General features: G+C 42.2%; 1 protein-coding gene across 1 annotated transcript in view; it reads right to left on the reverse strand.

Annotated features, from left to right (window-relative positions):
- Positions 1 to 17,737, reverse strand: part of NYAP2 (neuronal tyrosine-phosphorylated phosphoinositide-3-kinase adaptor 2) — a 123,957-nt gene that overhangs the window by 53,797 nt on the left and 52,423 nt on the right. Inside the window, exon 2 of the mRNA XM_053986575.1 lies at positions 16,383 to 16,681. Within this exon, the coding sequence (XP_053842550.1) occupies positions 16,383 to 16,681 (299 nt within the window). The remainder of the gene's footprint in view (positions 1 to 16,382; positions 16,682 to 17,737) is intronic.

Raw genomic sequence — 17,737 nt, forward strand, 5'->3', positions numbered from 1 at the left:
GTGGTCAAAAGTACTGTGTTTTTAAATTGCTAGGAAAACCATATTTTCCTCTTACCTCATTCTATTTTCACATTTTTTATCCAGCTGAAGAGGTTCTGCTACACTGTCTAAACCTGTCCTTGAGTGTTGGCATTCCCATATACAACATCCACAGGTTATTACATTACAAATGAGGAAATGAGAAATGTCAAGGAAAAGCGATTGACATTCTGCCATCTAGTTCTGTATTTTTGCATGGGTTGAAATTAAGTACCACAATGACACACAGAGCCTCATCTGCCATTGCATGGTATGTAGCACTAGCCTAGAATATATTGGTGACATTATCAACAAAAAGGTCAAATGACCCAATTCTGCTGTATGAGACAGGGTAAAACATGACAAGGTGATTTACTTTCCATTTGCTATTTAAAGCATTTTTTCTCTGCTGGTTTATTTTACTAAACCACCTATTTCCAGGAGGTTGTGTGTTACTGAGATCTTTTTCCCTTCATGACAAATTGGACTTTTCAAACTTAAATTTTTACCTAAATTGTTTAAATATTTTACAAACCTTAAAAGTTACCTCCTATATGCTGCTCAGAGTATGAACGTTTGCTGCTATAAGACTCACTAGAGAAAATACACAGGTAAATAGATAGACTTAATAACAAAGAAAGCTTTTTATCATTACTAGGAACAGAAGAACTGTTCACACCCACTAGGAACTCCCTCAGATGCAGGAGGACATTCAGGAGGCAAACTGAATTATCTTTAAGAAGGCTATGGTGCAAATTTATTTAACTTAAATTTATTTAACAACGGTTTCCACTCTGAAACACAGCTCCCTGGCAAGGGCTGGACTCTACAGCACACCTGTTAATGGAATATGAATCATGAACTACTGCTCCAGCTCAGAACAAGAGAGAGGAGTAACAGGAATCCTGCAGCTGAACAGAGCTGTGCAAAGCCAATGAAAGGAGCAGGGAGTATTTGTGCAGTTCCGGTGTCACCAGCATTAGGCAGGGATAGATGTGCTTGAATGCAGAAGCCCTGGCAAGATCCCAAACCCAATGAAAGGAAATTATTTGGCTATCTCCAGAGAGGAACAGGCAAGATTGCTTAAAGTACTTGACATTTATCAGGCAGAAAAAGCATTTGGTGCCTGCTGGGAACATAAACTTCTATGAAAAGTGAACCATGCTGGCATATTGGTGATACACATACTGCCATGGTGTCTGCTCTAAACATGGACTAATTAAGTGCTTTCCAACATGAACTACTATGTCCTTGATAAAACTGTTGCCTCTAACTTGTGTTGAGACTCTGCCACTTGTATGCATCAGAGCACACAAGTCCTGATCCAAAGCTAAGTGGAAGAAATGAAAGTGAGAATTGTTTCTTTGCCCACCAGGTGCAGCTTTCCTCAAACATCCATCTCAAAGCGCACCACAAACCTCTTGTGAGTGCTTCCATTACAGACACACTCAAGCCCAAGAGAGCACCAGGCCTGTGGGGAGGTTGAGCACATGGGAGGTGCTCAGGGGACGATGCTCAGCACCTGCTCCATGGTCCTCTGTCCCCACAGGAGCTGCCCTGGCTGTGGGAGCTCTGAATGCTGTGCCAGCACCTCCTTGTTTGCATCAGAGCCACCCAAACTATGGCAGCTGATAACCTGGAGGCACAACCATCCTTGCAAACAAATGTGAATTCCCCAGAGTTCCCTCTGCTTGGGCAGGCACTCTCCACATAGGGCACTCCTTCCAAGCAACTCTCTGGCTTCAGCAAGCTTTAAGGGAAACCAGAGATGCAGCTCTGGTAACTCCAGGTCTCATCTCGAAGCAAGAAGCACAGTGCTTAAAATAGCCTCATGGAAGCCCTACTGTATAAGGAGATATGACATTTTTGAAATGATATATTTGTAGTGCAAAGGTTATGCATAGCTTTCAGACAGACCCAGATAATCTCCCTTTCATAGTTAATTTTGGAAATAGAGAATGCTTCTCATATTGTCCTTCTGAAGTATATTTTTATTCTTTAAGGAGAGACTGAAGTATGAAAATATGTTGTTAGATTGTTGTTTATTATTTGCTTACTATATAAGGAATGAGTGAAAACATCTAAAAATTAGAAATTATTTTGCTATTCTATATTGTCTTTTGGGTATTTTCCAGTTTTGCATTCCACAGACCACTCCAGTGAATTTTTCTGTTCACTGTAACAGAATAAAACCACAAACAAGAAAATTGTTCCCTTTCAATTTCTACAAGAGGCTATAGATTCAATGAAGGAATGGTTTGGGGCCTAAAGTGCTTATATTGGGTTAGATTTCATTATCTCTGTAGATGAAGTTTGAATAGTCTTAGTGAAACTGATTTTTAAAAGGCACAGTCATCTGAACTGTGCAAAAGATGCACTCAGGAGACCTAAGTTTAAATAATCTCTTTTTACAGGACTCATCTATCATTTTTACCTCCTAATGCCACATTTCAATATTTCTCTTCTGCCATGCTAGGCTCTTAGGCATTTTACACAAGGGTTTTATTTTAATTTATTTGTTTATATCAAAACTTGCACAGCGATTCCTATCATTGGAAAGCAATGGAATTGGAAAACAAAAACAATTAAAAGTAGTTATTGGAGACATACAGTGTTGAACACACATCTTTTCTTCTCCAAAAAATATTTGAAGGCAAATATTCCTACAGTATGAACAGCCATAAAATATACACACAAAATGCATCTTAGCAAGTGATTATTGAAACATCATCAATAGTTTGAAGTAACATCAGAGCGTGTATTTCTCTCAAGAAAAGAGTCTGGCTCTCAAAATAGCATTGTCCTCATGGACACAAGGCCTTTTCCTGCAGGTTACCTCCTCCCTTCCTAAAAGATGCTCTAAAAGAAGGGAAGCACATGGGAGGAATAAAAGAACCATCTGATTAATTCAAACAGGCAATAGGTGGTTTCAGCACAATGGTTTCAAACAGCACCTATTTCTTCCCCCTCCTAAATTTATTAGCTCTTACTGGAAATTATTTGGGCATTTAAAGAGGACAAAACTATACTGAAAATGAAAGGACTAAAAGTCAGTGTCATAAAATAATGCTGATGTGCTACCTGTATGTCTCAAGGCTATGATTAAGGATACTTCCTCAAAAGTATTCAGGTCCCTTTGTTTTGGCTACGACTTCTTTTGGCTTTTAAAATGATTGATTTCCGCTCTAATTGAAAGTGGTGGAGAACTTATGGGTCTGGGAGTGATAGTCCAGAATTAAATATCAGTACAAAAGAGAGCAGAATCAGGGCCTGCAGTTAAATCCAGTTCTGCATTGCTCCAGCAGTACAACCACTGCAGCTGACAGGCACCATGGTTAGAGATATTCTGCTCTCAGGTCCAGCTCAGGGCCACAGAACTGAACCCCCAGCCCCAACACTGCACACTCTGCACATGCCAAGGTTGCCATACCTTCCTGGGGCTCACAAAAGCCAGCCTAGGGCATCAGTGCCTTGCTGCCAGAGCCTCCTCCCAGCACAGCAGGGGCTGCCAGTCCTTTGCTCTGCAGGGACTCAACAATTTATCAAGACAAGGGGAGACCCAGAGGTGCCAGGATATGTCAAAACCTTTGTAGTGTCAGCATGGTGCAGATTCCCTACCCAAATTGCCACATTCCAGAGCAGACTGACTCCTAGGTTTTCTGCTTCACAGCCCCCACTTTTCTGTACCTCCATCTGGCCAATTAGCCTTTCCTGTAGTGCAAAGGTCTCCAAAAATGCACAGAAAATTACAAAGTGAATGTCTCCTCCTGAATGCCCAGCCTCATATATAGGAGTACTCTCCTATATTTTGAACTTCATATTCTTGTCTTTTTAAAGAATGAGTAATTGATGTCCCTGATTTTTCCAGATAACACTGAATAGACAAAGGAAAAAAAAAAGAAAGAAGTATTTAGAAAATAATTACAAATTATTTGCAATCAAGCTGTTCTGTACTATTCACTGAGTCTGAAAGTTATTGTCAGGTGGCACAGCCCTGGTAAGGCAGAAAAAGCAAGACTTTGGACAATTAAGGAAAGAATAGTCAATTTGAATCATCCTCTTTTTACAGGAAAACTGATGTGTTGAGTGCAAATGGAAACAAGTGAAAATCTCACAGTAACTTCTTTTAGGTGGGTCTCTAAGTACCCTCTGATGGATACACTCTGGGTACCCATCTAGAAAAATATCCTTGAACTAACATGACCAGACACAAGGGGTCACATCTCTGGCAATACATGGGTTTAAGTTATAGGAGTTCCAGGAAGAGGCTCTGAGGACAGAGAGGTGGGAGGATTACTGGGGAAAGATCCTCACGCTGCCCACACATGCAATGAGTATTTTTGAAATTCTGGTTCATTCTGAACTCTGCAATATGCAAAACAGGTTTTGCAACCAGTGTTACAGTGACAATAAAAATGTCTGTAACTCTATATAGTCTGGAGGAATTCTAGAGAAAGGCAATTGGTATGGAAATTTCTCTATCACAAGCATCATTAGTGAAGAAAGTGGAAACAAAATGACTGAATCATGCATGCAGACAAATTAATTTACAGTCTATGTGCCTGTTGGTGTCTCATGCAGGAGCCTGTACAGAGCTGGAGTACTGAGGGGTTAAGCATGTTTACAGCAGAGTACAGTAAAACAGCCACAGAGCAGAAACATCAGTAAAGCCCTTCTAGTTTATAGCACCATTTATGGAGTCTTGACTGTCTGTGTGAAAATGAAACCTAAAGAGTTTGCTGGTTTACTGTGAATTAACTGCTATTATTCTATTCTTATAGCTCCCCACAAACTGACTGCACTTCGCACGGAGAACAGTGGGTGACACCAGCCTTCCCCAGCCCCGAAATCAGCATTTTTATTGTGGTGCAGTTCTTACAGAGCTGTCACCCTGCGCTAGCTGCCCCTTCTCTACAGCTACCCTGTATCCTTAATTAAGTATCTTATTCCTTAAGTATCAGATTCCCTGACTACCACACAGAAGATGGTGATGCTCTGAGCTTCTACAGGCTGTGCCATGGGATGGCTGCAAGTACAGCAGCATTTCTGTTGGCCTGTGGAAAGAAAAGATCTCTCCTCTGTCCAGAAAGGGAAGCTTCTGGTGGTGTGAAGAGCTAAGTCCCATCAAGACATGCCTTAGACACCTACATCACATGAGCTTGGTGTGTAGAGGGCACCACAACAGCAGTGACCCTTTGAGGGCTGAGTTGCTTCTTCCTGCTCCTGCTGCCCAAAGGCACTGAAGGCCTCTGTGGCATTATCTGTTGATGCTCCTGGTAACAGAGGCAGACCCCAGTGTGAATGCAGCTCCTGGCTTCACAGGAACAACACTGCTATCCATTACTGGCTGTGACAGCTGAGGGCAGCAACGTGGGAAATCATTTGCTGAACTTTCATTAACTTCTTGGAGAAGGTACAGCACACAGGCTCTCTGACCCAGTGCTCACAGAGACACTGAATGAAACAAATCTCTGCAAGACTTCCTGGCTCTGGGGGATTTCTAAAACCAGGACATGCACCTAAAGAGTGGAACTCCAACATTATTTACTGGAGAAATGGTAAAGAAGAAAATCAAGCTAGATTTAGATAAATGCTAAATGAAGCAGGAAGTTTAACTCAACTACTTTATTTATCTAGAAAAATAGTATTTATTTGCTCACTTGATTTGTTGTTTTGGTTCACAAACAACCAGACCAGAAGTCTAGCAATTACTATATGCAAAGACTTGAATAATTTATCCAGCAATATGAGACTCATTTTTCAGATCCACAGCAATGCCTATCTTCTATTTACAGCTAACATAAGTAGGTCAAATGCATTATTTGCTTATATAAGTAACAATCTGTTTGCCGAGCTTCTAAAATAATTGCAGCCCATTAAATCAAACTGGCAGGCCTACCAAGGTGGTATTGTGCAGAATACCGAGCTCGTGGGGACTTCAACACGAGATGTGCTGTGTCCAACTATTCCACAGGCACAGCAGCCCCACAGAGGCTCCTGTGCTTCCTTGGTGCCTGCACCAGTGACAAGGAACCAGCAGATTTCAGCAACCCCCTCTCTCCCAGAAGTCCAGTGGGCTCTGTTCAGTTCTTTCCTTGAGGCAGTTGTACAAAGCTGCGCTGACTGACACATCCAGCAGGTCCTTCCGCCACCGCTGAGCTCGAGTTTCAAAACAAAGCACAGGGTTGATGGCCAGGGTCAGATGAGTCACCACAGCAGGAGCATCAGAAAGCAAATGAGCCACAATGAGCAAGAGTTCAGTGAAAGGGCCACTCTTTCCTTTACCAAAAGGCCCCAAGGTGACCCTGCAGAAGCAGTTCCTGTAAGTTGTCACTGAACATTTTTGGGTGAATATGATGATAGCTGAAGTGGACAGAACACTGCCAGAGCAGCTCACAGGCAGGCAGCAGTGCCTGGAAATGTAACAGCAACAGCACTATGGGCAGAGGCTGAGTGGTGTGAAATAGTCACTGTAATCAGCTTTAGGAAAAATGCCTCCCAGCTATTAATGTTCCATCTCCATAGGGGTGACTCCTCTCTCCTCAACTCTAAATAAAGTGTTGACAAAATTACAGACAGGCCACATGTTATCAGCTGCCTCACACTCAGAGCTTCTCTGTGTGCCTGGCATCTATCATTTCATCCTGCATTTATTGAAGATAGTGTAGTGAAACTAGCAGAGCCTGTAATAGTGTTGATCTACAAGGGTCAAGTAGCTGGGCCTAATCCCCATAAATTCACCTGGTATGACTGCAGTGGACAGTGCCATTTTGACAGAGTGTTGGGCAGTTCCAAACAAGCTTTAGGAGAATCATCTCCTGTTTCAAATGTCAGGCTTGACCTCATTGTTGCAGCTGAGAAGCAAGATGGAGAATGAAAAGGCAAAGATGGAGCAGAAAAAGGAAGGAGAAAGCAGAAGTTATTGCTATAACCTAGTATTTACAGCCTGTTTCATTTTGTTGTTTTTCAGAAGCAAAGCTCTTTGCAGGAATTAATCCCCCCCACCAAGGCACAGTCTATGGCAGAGCACAGCTCAGAACAGCCTGAGCTCTGTGGGGGTTGTTACACACCATCTCCTGGGACTGTCTGTTCTGTAAACTCATGGCATTCAGCACTTCAGAGCTGCACCATAAAGGCAGCTCAGATTTTGCCATCCTTTCAAACTGCAGCATCAGTGATACCCACAGGAGATTGGGACAGGGATCTTGAGCAGTTCCTACACTGAGTGGCTGCTTGAAGTCTTGCCTTCCACAGTGACTGCCCTGAGTTCAGAAATTAAACCCTGCCAGGCATGTGGAATTTCACATTAGCAAGGACAGTGTTTTTCACATATTCCCTTCTCCATTCAAAATCTTCTTTCTACAGTGCTGCTAACAAAAACAGTGTCCCATCAGCTCAAGTTTTCAATGCGAGCACAAACATTCTCATCATAAGCAGATTGCAAATTACCTCACTAAACAAAGCTTTTATCGCTATCTGTGTGTTACAAAGGAGGAATCTGTGACACTGAGGGACAAGTGAAATGCTCGAGGTCATCTGAGCCAGTGGCTGTTCCTCCACTTACACCCCTGGGAGATGATGCTTAGTATTATTTTACAGAAGTCTCCATTTGGCTTAACACTTACTGACATGCAAGCATACATTTGCAGAACTGGGATCATATGGCAATGAGTCACTGCAGATATTTGGCCACACCACCAGTATAAATTATTTCACCTTTAACATAAAATAACAAATTCAGAATCATAGAACATTTTGAGTTTTCATGCCTTTGCTTGCAAACACTCATTATTAAGAAAATAAGTAGGCTAGACATATTATCAAGCTTTTGCATCCACACTAGTCCTATAGCTTCAAGTTTGTGCTTGGCACACTTTGGTATGTTTGCTTTTTTGGTTGTGGATTTTTTTTTCTTTTAATCAAAAGGTTGCTTACCATCCTATTCACCAAAGTTCAAATGTTAAGAGACTTCCATTTCATAAAAAAAATCCTAACCCCCCTCTTGAAAATGAGACTTCTGGCATCACCTCGGTGATTTCACAGCAAGGTTTATAGCCAGTCCATCCTTTGGTATTCTACCAAGAGGAAATAGGAGAGAGCTCCATTTGCAGTCATGCATGGAGGGGAGAATGCCAGCAATCTCCTTAATCCCACAAAGCACCATTAGGACCAGCAACCCAAAGGCAATACTGCTGTTTTTTCCAGGCATGTTTATGCTCAGAGAGTCCTGTACTTGTAGTATTGGTTTTACCACTAAGCATAAGGGGAGCTATAATTCTTCAATCATTACATGCACGGGGGCTGTGAATTTGAAGGTAGAGTATTCTTTATGAATATCTCAGAGAAATTATGGGAGCCATTGCAAATATTATACCACTGTATGGAAATGGATATTAAGCTTTTGCTGATATCAAGTACACCATGCTCCAGCTTTTTACTGCCCACTTCTAAGCCTTTCCCTGCCCTGAACTAGCAGAGAGCTACAAACCACCTCAGACTTTGGGATACACACTTCTTGTTTGACATGCCAGCAGTTTAAAGTTATGGCCACTAAAATCAGCACTAAAATTATGTGTGCATCATTTTCTATTTTCCCCTCTTGCATCTGTGAAAAGCCAGGCTGGTACACTGTGACCTCCAGGCAAGTTGATGGCAGTGCAAGAAGGGAGCTGTGCTCTGTGGAGCTGTCAGTGCCGTGCACGTTACCCCAGCACAGCAGTGTTCACACACGGACGGACGGACGGACAAGCGTGAAGTGCCAAACACAGTTGCAGCATGTCAGGCATATGCTGCCTGATGTCATCCAGCATTAAGCCAAGTGGAAGGGATGAAAGCAGCAAACCAGTGCACCAACCAAGACTACAACATTCAAACAGTCGTTAGAAAGAACCTACCAATGAAACAGGCTGGCCATGACAGGATCTCACCTGGAGCTAGACGTGAATCTCTTGGGATGTGATTCTGTAAGCACTGTGCATTCCCAGGGAAGCCAATGTTTGTGCAGGGGGCACAAAATGTTTTAAGAGCTCAGTCATGCTTCACTCCATGAGGATTTGTCTCATTTGGTTGTTAAAGTCAGAAGAAAATTAGGGCACCAGTTAAAAATAAGTTAAGACAAAGAGGTGGAAATTCAATGTACTTGCTGTATAATAAAAACTGCAGCTGTTTTGTGGCCTTTTTCTTCAATTCCAAATTAATTTTGCCAGACACATCTATTATCACAGACCAGCTCTGAGAGTAAACAGGAGCTTTAGGATTTCAGTCTGATCCCTCAAGCCCTTACTCATTTGTCCACAATGCCTTTAACAGAAAAACATGCCAAAAACAGTATGCAAAACAGAAGTGTAGTAGGAGTATTCTCAGATTGTTATTTTTGCAGTTTCAGAGGCATTTCATTTTACTTAACAATTTGTGATGTGCTGTCAAAACAAGGCAAGAGAATTAACCTGGATTTCTCCTCCCCTCCTCTCCTGGCCTTGACTTCAGAGACATTCAGTGAAGCAAAATAATGCAAGAATATAGTATTTCAGCTCATAATATTTCAGTATTGTTGTCCCCTGAGGTATAAACAAAACAAAAAATGAAATAAAGTCACAAATGATGCCTTACAGTGACCTGCTGACAATGAATAGGTTTATTGATATTATAACCTTACAGTTACATAGGGTCTGTCTATTGAGGCTGCAAATTAACCATGCAGTGAACAAGACCACCCACACTTTAGCTTTCTTCAGAGACTCCCTCTTCAGTCTGGTCTTCCTGGCAGAGATTATTGATTTGGACACCTCAAAGAGCACATCTGAAGTACTTCCAGGAGTGGGTTGGCTCTAAAAGCAGCCTAGAGACTTTCATATTATATGAAACCCACGCTAATACTCTGTCCTAGATCCCAGGTAACTGCTTGAATAAGTGGCTCACATTTCCTTGCCTTGTTGGCATGTCCAGGGGCTACAGTGACCTTTACAGTCAGAGGACAGCAGCCTGAGAAGATCTCCCATACAGTATGTCTGCGTTATGCCCAACACTGCTCTTAGGTCTGAGATGGTCCAGCTAATTCCAGGGCAGAATGATGTGAATTCACCAGCAGTTTGGACCTGGGCTTGTGACCAGGCTTATAAACTCTCCTGAGCCCTGGACCACTGGGGCTCTGCAGAAGTGCAGAAAAGCCCACATGCTCACAGCAGGAGTCACAAATGTTTAGCAGATCTTGCTGGCCTCAGCTGAGGGCAGGCAGCTCTTCCTGGACTGGCTGCATTTGCAGTTAATCTGGTAAATCAGCAAAACACTCCCTGAACTCACATTATTAAGGCTTTTCCATTATCAAGAACATCACAGCTTCCATCACTCTTGAGAGCAGAGCAATAGCTGTACTGCAGGGGAGCTGCACATTTAATTTTGGGCATTTTTAACCCTGTTGAAGAGACTCAGCAAATGAGCAACATCCTATCGTGAAAAGAGCGAGGAGGAATACATAAAGCAACTTTGTTAAATTAAGAGAATAAAGAAAAAAGTCACTAAGTACACAGGATAGACTAGCAGAACACAGCTGAAGTACCAACTGCCAGGTCCTGGGCACTGCGTGATTCCCAAGTGGGTAACAGAGCTTCGTGTCTTTTACCACTGCCTGGTCTATTTTCTGTTCAACGCTTGCAGCTTCCATTAACATTAATGACTATGCATATGTGCCTTCAGGGTAAGAACATATTCCCTCTGTGGCTTCAAAACTTGTTTATAAATCCCTCCAAAAATCACATTGTGCTCATTGCTCTGCACAGAAAGCTATTATAACAGCTATAAGAACTGCTATGTTCATTCTCTCCTTTCCCCTTGCCCTTGCTTATCTGAGGGATGAGGAAACACACCTGGAAAGATGAAGGGCTGAAGAAGGTGATGCAGGGAAGTAAAGCAGCTCTGGAAGCTGCAATCTGAAAACTGACTTGCTGCAGGGAGGGGCAAACTGAAGTCTCAGCAAAAGCAGAGAAAAACAAATCCCAAAGCACTGAAAAATTACTCCCCCCATCAACACCCAGAAAGCAAAGCCTTTGAAAGTCTCTAAGCTATTAAATACTAGAGAACAGACCAAAATCTTTGCCATGTCCTAACTGCTTGGATGCAGGTCAGTGGGAACGAGCTGCTGGGCAGAATCCCAACACAGTCAGGCCAGTGCTGCCCTCCACCCTTCTGATCCCTGGGGCAGCAAGGAGGCTGGGAGGGGAAGGGCTGAGCAAAGGGAAAGACACACCAGGGTTCCATTAGGAGCTGCACAGCTCTACCACTGCTGAAGGCACCATAACCATCCCCATGCCACCTGGACACACAGGGCACACACTTCTCTGGAGTCAGGCATGGCAGCTGAAACTCCACCTCACTCAACTGACAACAAGGCCTGTGATTTCTGACTTTTCTGCCTTTGACTTTCCCCTTCATCAGTGCCAGCCCTTCTCCTGACATGCACAGATTCAAGTTAAGCTCTCTTGAGCCTCACAGGCTGCTAGGGATACAGTGGAGCATACAAACAATTATGGGTAAGACAGCACTGAGATCAAGAATCAGATTAAGGTATGTGAAGGAAAACACCTTGCTCTACACACAGCTCAACAGCAGCTCACATTATCCCTATACAGCTAATGTGAACCAAGCTGCAGCTTTCCACAGGGAAAAACACTGCTCAAAACATGGTGCAGGCTGCAGGAAAGAGAAACTGAGCTGTAAAATGTACAGTGCACAGTATGCAAGCACTGAGGCCTCTCAGCACAATGACCCACTGCAGCTCAAACAGCACCTGACTGAGGAGCCCCTGCCCGGGGAGGATGCCCTGGAGCTGGAGCTCAGGAGGCAGCACACCCTTGTGCTGCTCTGCCATGCTGCCCTCCCTGCTCCCAGGCCACATCCCAGCACTGCAGCAGCACTGCAGGCACAGTGACAAGTGGCCCAGGCTGCGAGGGAGCTGATTGCAAGAGCCGTGGCACAAGTCTGGGGCTCGCTGCGCAGGGCTCTGACAGACTGCACTGCAGGATGCTGCTCACCAGCCCTGCCTCCCCACTCCTCTGCCACAGCTCCTGGCAAGGGGTGCAGCAGCACTCGTGCCTCAAAGCCACGTCCCTAAAACGCTGCCCTGTGCTGTGTCAGCGCTGGGCTGTCATGTCAGCAGGAGGCCAAGCACATAGCCCAGAGCAGGAGCATCTTAAAGTGCCCACAGGTCAACCCACCAGAACCCATCTGTCAGACCCTTTAGACGGGCTAGGTCTGAATAGGGCTCATTAAAGATATTTCTTCCTTTAGTAGGCATGGATAAAAAGATCTGGGAATAAGATCTGGCTATAAGGAATGACATGTCATGGTTACCACAGAGGACACTATTTCAAAGTTCAGGTTAAATACATTATTCACTAAGGTACGAAATAAAAGCAAAACAGCTTTATGTAAAACCAACAAAAGTATTAAATCCCTTTAATCCAAACTCTGTTTAATGACAGTAGCAAAACTTCAAATTTACAATGAAGAGCCACCAGTCTAGCTGACAGAAAACAAGATTTATGAGAGAGACCAACTGGACTGCAAGCCCAGTTACAGTTACTGTAATTGCTTTTCTCCTGAGAAAAAATTTCCTTACAAGCTGCCCACCGTTAGAAATTGCTGATCTCACTGCAAGGGGCTTAGAAGGCAGCAGCAAGAAGGATATCTTCTTTCCCAAGACACTTGGAAAGAAAACACTAAACAAATTGAGTGGGTTCAAGAGATGGGTCCCCTGCAAGTATTTTCTCACATCAGAGGTAAATTTTCCTTTGGCTTTGGCAGCAGAAAAATTACAACCATGAACAGCATTGTGAAAATGCTGTTTTAACTGGCATCTGTGTGCATGTTTGTATGTACATGCAAGTATATAGAACCTGCTTTTGCATTACACATGCACATTATGCAGACATAAATTAAATTTTATAATCAAATTATATATTTCATGTGTATTTTTATATAATATAATGTAGTACTCCATATGACTAAGCAGAATTTTAACAAAAAATTAACTTTCAAAATGCATTTTACTTGTATCTTTTCATTTTTATTTGCACTGCAGCAGATCTGTAAACCTTTCCTGTAGACATGCAGTGATCATATCAAAAAACACTGCTTGAGGCTGGTTACATCAACCAATTATACTGTTTTATTACTTCCTTTTTCTGTGAGATTGGGCACTGAAAATAAATCAATTAATTATACTCCTGCATTTTTGCAATAAAGAGTCTTTCAGGATCAAGATTAGATATGCCTTCTATGCTGAAATGCTATTTTAAATTACCCTTTTCAGTTCACTTCTCACTTCCAATGTGTAATGCATGGGGCACAGCTCCATTTGCTTGCTGTTCCTACCAGAGTTTGAAAACTCTGAAGAAAAGACAACTCATGTTTTTAAAAACAGAAAGAAATGCATTGGATGGAAGGCGTTCAGTGGGTGCATATGAGAGGCAGCCAGAAGAGTAAAAAATGGAATATAAAAGCACAAGAAGGGACACAAAGTGTGGAAACACAGCAACAAAGCTAAAGTCAAGGAGAAGGACACCTTCAGGCTGCAGAGGGCTCTTCCAGGCAGAGCCAAGGTAAGCTGGGATGAACAAAACAAACCCAAGTGCTGCTGCAGGAGACAGGGCCAATATGGGTCACTGCAACTTCAGGGAAGATTCTCACACTCCCACAAGTATGGAAGCCAGAGCACTTATAGGAAAAGTGCACAGAACCAGTGAGGGGTTACTGCTGCTATTTGTGCTTCAGGAGGAAAAGGTCCTTCAAGCTCATGACCAAATATATTCTGCCCCTTCTGCAGTAAAGTCAGACATACTCAAACCAATCTAATGTTATGGCAGATATTATGATGGGATATACTCAATATTTTGATTTCACCATGATGAAAAAGAGTATCAAAGTTACTTTCAGTTACTGCTTTTGCTTTTATAAACAGGATCACTATCAAAAAGCAAAAAGTAAACCTTTAATAAAAACAAATGATGAGGCTCACCCTGGTTGTCTAGAAAATGTAGCAAGTTCCTTTTCAAAGTGGCCACCACGTCAGACAATGGACATTATAGTCTGAATTATTCTGCACAGCCACAAAAAAAAAAAATTGTGCTGGGAACAATTTTGTTAAAACTCCTTTGTATATTTTATGCTAGTGATGGAGTATTACTCATTCATCAATTCTTTCCAGAGATCTTGCTATGAATATTCAGCTCTTGATGACAATAATGAGAATCCAAGGTGCTCTGCAATACTTGGACTCTGGTATGGCACCATTGTCATACAGATGAACCGGAGTGAACATGGCTACAGTACCACACATGTCACTCATAACCTCGTGTGATGTGACAGATCAAGCTCAACCTGCACAGAGTGAAGGAAGAAAAGTGTCTTTGGAAACAGAAATGTCAACCAATTTTGAACTTTGAAATCTGTCAGAAGGGACATGACTACATATTCCTTTCTTGGAATCAAATTTCAGATGGCAGAAAAAGATGAGGGAAAGGAAACAAAATTTTCAGAACCTTCCAGAATGACAATAATGCTGAAGAAAACCTAGTTCTGTGAGGACAAAAGCTGCTTAAGGGGTCTGCCATGACTTCTGTGAGGCTGGCAAAATATGTGGATGTATTTCAACTATAATTGCTATTATTGCTACTTCAAATCTGTCAAGTTCTCTTGCTTCTCAGCAAATGAGGAAAAGGGCTGGGATATGGATGTAAAATGGGCTCCAATCCTAATCATCCTAGAGATGGTGCTGAAGTCAACTATTCTGAACAGTACCATGTACTGTGTGATTCAATTCACACTTGCAGGAATAGTCATTAAACAAATTAAAATATAGTCATTAAACCCTTTCCTACTATGCTGTCTGCAAAAGAAAACTTCATCTCATCTTGGTGGTTCTGGTTGGGCAGATTCAGGGAGAAAGAGTGCTAAGAAACAAATTAAAGAACTATAAAAATACTTTAAAATGTTGTATTTTTTAAAAGAAGTTTTGAGCAATGTAAGAGCACCTGCCTTTCACCTCAGAGCATTTCAGACCAAGAAGTTTGTGCCTCTTTTGATATTAAATTAAACTTTGAAAGACTTTCTGATAAGAGAATTTAAATCTCAAAGTTAAATGGTTTCTGTGTAGGCTTTGGTCCAGTAAAATTGTGTAAAACTGCTTTTATTAAGGAAAGCTACTTAATGCTTGCATTTATCATGTTAGTCTGCATGGAGTTGATGTCATGGTCACTGAAGAAGACAAGATATGGAAGTAATGGAAAATATCATCTGTGCAATAACAACCAAGAGCATTAATAAATCCACAGCTTTGTTCAGCACTTGTGTTCAACTTCACAATCATAGACATACGTGTCACCATGATTTACACATTTGTTGGCATCCTTGTTATCATCGACAATTTTTTAAAAGCAGATTTGCTTGAAGGGGGTCATAGCATGAATGTAGCTAACAAGTATTTCTGGCCACAGCACCAAGCAAAAGGATACACACAAGGAGGACAACGTGCTGCATCAGATGTCAAAACTGGTACGTAACACAGCAGTGGGAGACACCAGCACTGATCACAACCATTTGTCCTCGTGGGTTCCTTCCTACAGTTCACACTGTGAAGCAGAGTCATCCTGATCTCTCTAGGAGAGAGTACAGCTGGTCCTACTGCTGCACAGAATGTGTTTACAGCATGGAATAAAGGAAGGAGAGGATCCCTACAGCGTTAGCTCATCTTTAGCAGTGCAGAGTAAGGAAGCAATATCCTTACTAAAACTATTTGTTAATTCTCTTCTGAATGCTTCACTGGCTGAAATGTAACTGGGAGGAATAGGAAGAGAAAATGTAGACTCAGACACAAACAGAAGCTTTGGGCTATCCATTATATCATCCTGGCTAAAATTTTTACTGCTGGATGATATTTCATAGCTGTGGAGTTTCAGGGTCATGCAGTATTCTTTTTATTAATTTCTATTCTTCATTCCTTTGTTGAGGAGAGTCCCTTCCAGAGCTGTGGCTCTGCACCAGGCTAATGATATGGCCAGTGGTCCTTGGCTAGTGGGCAGATAACATTGACTGACAGCAATCTCTTTCCCCCTTCCCTTTGAATAAATTCAACTCATTCTCCAGTATACATCCAGACCACGTCAGTGGTGTAGTTCTGTGACAAACATCAAAGGCAAAATTATCCAGAGCAGTTGGATGGTTGGTCCAACATTTAGACACGAGAGGTCTAGGATACCTGTGTTGGCACTGTTACACAAATAGGGAAACATACAGGTAATTCTTAAATGCAACAGGATAATCTTAAGACTGGTTCATCAACCCCCTTTTCCCCAAAGAATTAGAGTGTTTACCTTCAGTCCTGTCTGGTAGTTTCCCACTTTTGCTTGTTGTTCCAGTGTTGACTGTTTCAGACGAGGTGCTCAGTTTGGTGTTGGGGTCTCGCTTCGGTTTTGGAGGTGGCTGCTTTCTAGAGCTGCTGCTTTCATCATCAGTTCCTCCAACTGAATGAAGAGACTGGGATCTGACAGTGAAGCCACTGGAGCAGGGGTGTGGCAGTCTGTCCTGAGGAGCAGGCATTGTCATAAATCCCATGCGGAAATGTTTCCCCACGTAGCTGCCTTCATTTCCTCTTGCTACTTCTCCACCTATGCTGTAAGAGAAAATACAGATATAAGCAAAAGGTCCTCCTTTGCCTGAACTGTACCTGGAATCAGGGTCTCAGTTCTACCTGTGACAAGCAGATCATGTTTTTGAATTTGAAAACAAGAATGCTCTTCTCTGAAAAGAAGATGACTCATAGAAAAGTCTAGTTTTCAACATAAGCTGCCAACAACTGAGACACAGATACACTGCTATGCACTCAGAATTTTATAAGAAGAAATCAAGGAAAGCTTTTGCCAGGTTTCATACCATTGTAACTAGAAATTTTCTATAGAACAAATTTCAAACATTGAAAGTCAGAACTGAGTTTTCAGGAAAACAGGAGACTGTGAATAGGGCAAAGAATAACACTTTAGAAATGCAACAAGGGTGTATTGATCCATACTCCCTGACACTCATCTTTGACTACAGATGCTCATGTAGCTTGGGAAACAAGGCTCAATCTTTTCCCTTGAGACTAAAAAACGGTAGAGAAAAAATGTTCTAAAAATTACTTGGATATAGGAAACTCAACATCACATCAAATCCACATAAATCTGCAACACAAGCAGCTTCAGATAGTAAATTACAAGTTTAGGAGATGAAAAGACCATGAACTGTGGGACACCAGGAAGAAAATAACCTCCAGCCATTTAGAAACACAGGTAAAGAAGAAGGAAAGCTCAGTTGAAACAAGTGCTACCATACTGAACACTGCATTTTTCTGTGGGTGGCATGACTGAGAACTTGATATTATTCCTGTTCCACTCATGCTTATCAGTTCTGAAAAACAGCTCTTACTGTTTTTAAGACTTTAAAAGTTTAAAACTTTTACTGTTTTAAACTGCAAACCAGCAGCACATTTCAGTTCAGGCAAGTCAGTGACTATGCAAAGAAACTCAGCAACACACACAGGTCAACGTGGGCCTGTTTGCAAGGAGGTTTGAAATGGTACCACTGTGGGCACATAGAAATGTCAGCACAAGAACTGTGAAGCATCAGAAAGCTCTAATTAGCTCCTGTTTCCCCTTCACACAAAGTAAAGCTCTAAGCTGGGTAAGTGCTT

This window comes from Vidua macroura, chromosome 10 (genome assembly GCF_024509145.1).
Source record: "Vidua macroura isolate BioBank_ID:100142 chromosome 10, ASM2450914v1, whole genome shotgun sequence".
NCBI classification, from domain to species: Eukaryota; Metazoa; Chordata; class Aves; order Passeriformes; family Viduidae; genus Vidua; species Vidua macroura.